This window comes from Phragmites australis, chromosome 5 (assembly GCF_958298935.1).
Source record: "Phragmites australis chromosome 5, lpPhrAust1.1, whole genome shotgun sequence".
In the NCBI taxonomy this organism is placed as follows: Eukaryota; Viridiplantae; Streptophyta; class Magnoliopsida; order Poales; family Poaceae; genus Phragmites; species Phragmites australis.
The window spans coordinates 46,597,401-46,602,551 of NC_084925.1; the positions used below are offsets into that span (position 1 = coordinate 46,597,401).

General features: G+C 51.5%; 1 protein-coding gene across 11 annotated transcripts; it reads left to right on the top strand.

The window, feature by feature from the left end:
- Positions 1 to 338: 338 nt before the first annotated feature.
- Positions 339 to 4,878, top strand: LOC133920125 (ethylene receptor 3-like). Of its 11 annotated transcripts, XM_062364782.1 has the most exons (7): positions 339 to 637; positions 749 to 768; positions 864 to 976; positions 1,091 to 1,430; positions 1,539 to 1,685; positions 1,786 to 3,590; positions 3,848 to 4,878. In XM_062364782.1, exons 6-7 carry the CDS (start codon positions 1,803 to 1,805, stop codon positions 4,370 to 4,372), a joined length of 2,313 nt encoding a protein of 770 aa, XP_062220766.1. In that variant the 5' UTR covers positions 339 to 637; positions 749 to 768; positions 864 to 976; positions 1,091 to 1,430; positions 1,539 to 1,685; positions 1,786 to 1,802; the 3' UTR covers positions 4,373 to 4,878. The 11 variants fall into 11 exon arrangements, with proteins under 11 accessions (XP_062220766.1, XP_062220769.1, XP_062220771.1 ...); XM_062364785.1 differs by having other exon boundaries at positions 339 to 976; positions 1,091 to 1,180; positions 1,321 to 1,430; XM_062364787.1 differs by having other exon boundaries at positions 339 to 976; positions 1,091 to 1,180; positions 1,373 to 1,430.
- The last annotated feature ends 273 nt before the right edge of the window (positions 4,879 to 5,151 follow it).

Here is a 5,151-nt window from a genome sequence, read left to right on the forward strand (position 1 = left end):
TACATAATCGATATATAATAATAATCAGGCAGCTAAGGGGAGATGAACCTTGCATTGCAAGGCCTATTCACATCCCTTTCTCTGACCAGCAACTAGTGCTCAAAGAGAAACCTTTTTAAAAAAAAAAATGGATAAGGGTAAGCAGCTGAGAATAAGTCCAGCCTTAAACTATTTGCAGCCAAGGAAAGGTAGCTCTCAGGCTGCCGGCCGCCGCAGAAGATCCGGCGGACGGAGAGGATGTCTAGGTTCTCCTCACCATCTCTGCTTTGCTTTGCTTTGCTTTGGCCTTTGGGGATGAACTGTAGATAGATAGCAATTGGCAACGCGATGCTACTCCTCCCTCACTGACGTGTTCCATTCGGGCATCCATGGACTGCCACCTCAGCCCAGCAGGCTGCCATCCACTCCACAACCAACGCTTGCTTTCTGGGTGGCTGGCTGGAATGGCTCCTCGCCTCCTCCCAACCAAAAATATCTTTCTTCTCCCAACTGCGCCAAGGGTTCTTTTTTCTTTTGCGAGGAGGTGTTTGGTTTCTTATTGGTACCTTTTTTGCGAGGAGGTGTTTGGTTTCTAAAAAAAATTGCAGATTGTAGCTGGTTACATTTCCGGAACAACTGCAGTAAATCCTGGCCCAAAGTAAGTACTATACAATAGATTTTGTACAAATCAATCCGAACAAAGAGAGAAGGTTTTGTTTGTGGGGTTCTCTTGATATTTTCTCTCTCCTGTCTTGTTGTGCCGGGCCAGTTTCTTCTGCAGCTGCAGTGGTATGAATCGCCCGATTAGTCCAATTAAGAAAACTGTTCATCATATTAATTAGTGGCAAATCCCCACCGGAACCTTCCTGTTCTCCCACTTGCAGCTTGATGCTTCGGTTTCTTCCACGACTAGCCAATGTCTCCCCTTGCTCTCTCAGACATCCCCTCCTCTTCGTCCTCTTGGCCTAACCTTCCAGTAGCCTTGGTGGTTCGTCAGGTTGGTCGGAGCAAGTCTCCAATTGGTCGATCGCTTTAAAGTGCTTTCATTTTGGTTTAGTTTCTCTCTTTCCCCCACTAATCAAGGCAATCTGCTGCCTATTGTCACCTGCAGATCTGGATGGTGCCCTTCCCTGTTACTACCAGATAGATATTGCAAGGATCACTGTTCCAGGCAAGAACAAGTGCTGAGATGAGCCTTGAGGTGTCGTCTCATATCTTTCCCTAAGCTTGTGTCGATGTCTGCAGCTTCGGAATTTGTGGGATTTGCTCCATTTCTCCCTTGTTCAAGGATAGAAATGCGACAGAGATCACCCCAATTAGTTCTTTCTTTCTTTCTTTCAGCTCATATTCACGCAGAACAGCGTTTAATTCGAACCAATCTATCGATTTCTAGTCCTAGTCCCCTGGTCCTTCCTCTGATATGTGGGACAGCTAAAGTTTTGGTCTTTCCGGTAAGTTGAGAAAGGAACCTACAATATTGGGACTAATCTACCAACTCCAACTGTCCTAAAATCATCGGAATGTTATTTGATTCTGATTGATTTGCTGTGCTGATACAGATGGCGGATAATGCTGGAGTGGTCGCCAGGTTTTGATATTTTTGTTGGTTGGAATCGCCGCCATTTCGGACTAACCAAGGCCACGCTAATCTCCTGCTTGCTTGACGCTACAATGCTGCCAAGATTATAGATTGCGCTAATCAAATGGTACAGTCTCAAATTATGCGAAAGTTGGAATTTTTTTACATTCTCCCTCGGCAACTTGGGCCAATTTGCTCATCCAATTTGCGTCATTGCGTTGGCGCAGCTGAACTGGACCAGACGATGCCTCCAAGATTCAGATGCTCGTCGAAACGCCATTCCCCCATCGCCATGCGATGGCTCCTGCTCTTGGTGCTTGCTACCGCGCCTACCGCCGCCGGCGACGCGGGGTACCCGCATTGCGCCTGCGACAGCGGAGGCGGCGGCGACGGCACTGGATTCTGGACCTTGGACAACATCTTCAAGTGGCAGAAGGTTAGTGACCTGCTCATCGCGGCGGCCTACTTCTCCATCCCCCTCGAGCTCCTCTACTTCGTCGCGGGCCTCCGCCACCTCCTCCCGTTCCGGTGGGTGCTGGTCCAGTTCGGCGCCTTCATCGTGCTGTGCGGGCTCACCCACCTGCTGGCGGCGTTCACCAACGAGCCCCACCCGTTCATGGCCGTCCTGCTCCTCACCGCCGCCAAGTTCCTGACGGCTCTGGTGTCCTTCCTCACCGCCATCACGCTGCTGACGCTCATCCCTCAGCTGTTGCGCGTCAAGGTCCGGGAGAGCCTGCTCTGGAACAAGGCCCGCGAGCTCGACCGCGAGGTGGTCCTCATGAAGCGGCAGGAGGAGGCAAGCTGGCACGTCCGCATGCTCACCCGGGAGATCCGCCGCTCACTCGACCGCCACACCGTGCTCTACACCACGCTCATCGAGCTCTCCAGAGTGCTCTCGCTCAACAATTGCGCCGTCTGGATGCCCTCCGAGGACAAGTCCGCAATGTGCCTCACCCACGAGCTCCGCCGGGGCAGCGACGGCGAAGCTGTTGTCAGCGCGGACGACGCGGACGTGCTCCAGGTCAAGAGCAGCGACGGCGTCAAGCTGCTCCCGCCGGACTCGGTCCTTGGGTCGGCCAGCGGCAGCGGCAAGGAGGGGACCGGCACTGTGGCCGCGATTCGGATGCCGATGCTCAAGGTCGCAGACTTCAAGGGCGGGACGCCGGAGGTGATCCAGACGAGCTACTCCGTGCTAGTTCTGGTGCCTCCCAGTGACAGGAACTGGGCACCGCACGAGCTGGAGATCGTCGAGGTGGTCGCCGGTCAGGTGGCCGTCGCGCTCTCGCACGCCTCACTCCTCGAGGAGTCGCAGGCAATGCGCGACAGGCTGGCCGAGCAGAACCGCGAGCTGCTGCAGGCGAGGCGGGACGCACTCATGGCGAGCGAGGCGAGGGACGCGTTCCAGCACGTCATGAGCCAGGGAATGCGGAGGCCCATCCACTCCATCCTGGGACTGGCGTCCGTGGTGCAGGAGGAAGGCCTGACGCCCGAGCAGAAGCTTGTAGTCGATACGATGGCGCGGACAGCTACCGTTGTCTCGACGCTCATCAACGATGTCATGGAGATGTCCGCCGTCAACGAGGAGCGCTTCCCGCTGGAGACGCATCCATTCCACCTGCACTCCATGATCAGGGATGCCGCCTGCGTCACGAGGTGTCTCTGTGACTTCAGGGGGTTTGGTTTCGCAGTGCACATCGAGAACGCGCTGCCGGACCTTGTCATTGGCGACGAGCGGCGGATTTTCCATGTCTTGCTGCACATGGTTGGCAATCTGATTGGTCGTATTGATGCGGGGAATGTCACGTTCCGGGTGCGCGCTGATGATGAGGCGCCCGAGGACAGTCTTGTCCAGAGGTGGGATCCATGGAGGCCAAGCTACTCCAGTGGGCACTCGTCGGTTAAGTTTGTTATTGGGGTGAAGAGGCAGCAGAGTGCTGACTTATCAAGCTCTCTCGCGCAGTTCTTGCGGAAGCCAAGTGCCGAGGGGTTTGATCTCAGGCTCAGCTTCAGCATGTGCAGGAAGCTTGTGCAGGTACTTTGAAACTAGTCTGCTCATCATGATTTATGTATGTCATTTGCATTTTACCTGAATCTGACTACTACCTTCAAACAAATAAACATCTATTGCTTTTGTTAAAAATATTTATTTGAAACATGTTGGCTTATGGTGTCTAAATTCAAATTCAGTTCATGTCATGAGCCTAGATTGTAGAGGACTAGCAGTACATAGAGCAATTGTGTTTCAGTCACTAATATTGCTGTCATTTTTCCTTTTGATGCTTACAACAGATGATGCAAGGAAACATCTGGGCAATTCTTGATGGCCAAGGACTCCCGGAGAGCATGACCCTGGTCCTGAGATTCCAGCTGCAACCCTCTCTCTCGAGTTTCAGCCTCGGTGGATCATTTGATCTGCAATACTCATCGCCATCAAGCCAAATAGCAGGTCTGAAGGTTCTGCTCATCGATGACGATGACATCAACCTAGTTGTGGCTCGGAAACTCCTGGAGAAGCTTGGCTGCATAGTTTCCTCGCCCCCCTCAGGTCCAGGATTCATGAACTCCGTTGGCCCCTCCTCTACCTCATTCCAGCTCGTCGTGGTGAACCTTGGAATGGCATCCGTAAATCCGTTGGATGTTGCCTCGAGGATCAGGCAGTACAGGAGCGTGCAATGGCCTTTGGTCATGGCCATGACATCCGAGAAAAATGTTTGGGAGAAGTGCGCTCAGTCAGGGATCAACGGTGTCCTGAAGAAGCCGCTTATTCTGCATGAAGTTAAAGAAGAGCTCACGCGAATTCTTCAGAACTCATGATGTTTGCTGGTTTCTTTTTGTCTCCTTGTCCAGACCTCTGAACTCTGAATTTGGCGAAATCTGGCATTGCTGTGACTGACAATGAATACTACCACACCGTCCAGCATAGCAGACGGAAGAGTCTGAAAGACCTTTGGTAGAAAAGGTCGCATTGACGCCGAGAACACATTGGCTAGCCTATTAAGGGTTTCTGGTGTGCTGGAGTACTGAAGACTTGCCGGGGACCTCCTCCTTCAGTAAGTAGTGGGCTGGTGGCAATGACAATCAGTAGATGGGAAGTGCCTGAAAAAGAGTTTCTGATAGAAACTTAGGTGATATGTAATGATCAGTACCGGCAATAAGACTGAAATTTTGTTACTTAGCTGACCCGTTTAAGGGGGGAAATGCAGAATTGTATTTAGGAAGTGAAGATTGACCCAATTTGGGAAGCAGAAAAACTATCTACAATGATGTATTTATCCTCCTATGAGCAAATTATTGATCTCAGCCATGCATATTGGACTGCAGGCACGAACGATAACCCAAAAGAAATCATTGAATTCAGATTTCGTAAATGCGGGCTCCTACTTGTTTCTGGTAGCATTATTGCATGGGTTTCAATTCTGTATTTAGAATTGCTAACATGTGGTTCCAGTTGCATCTACCATCTACGGTTGCAGGATTGCAGCACGAAATAGAAAGAAAGATCTGATGGTTGACTTGAGTAGCAGCAGATCTAGCAGAGCAGACATGATTCTCGAGTTTAGAAGTGGCAGAACGTGGCCATGTGGGGTGGTGGA

What these genes read in the sequence shown, in the direction of transcription:
- LOC133920125 (XM_062364785.1), top strand. Translation starts at nt 1,803, where the DNA reads ATGCCTCCAAGATTCAGATGCTCGTCGAAACGCCATTCCCCCATCGCC. An exon ending in TGTGCAGGAAGCTTGTGCAG is followed by an intron (nt 3,591 to 3,847) that starts GTACTTTGAAAC and finishes TGCTTACAACAG; the next exon opens with ATGATGCAAGGAAACATCTG.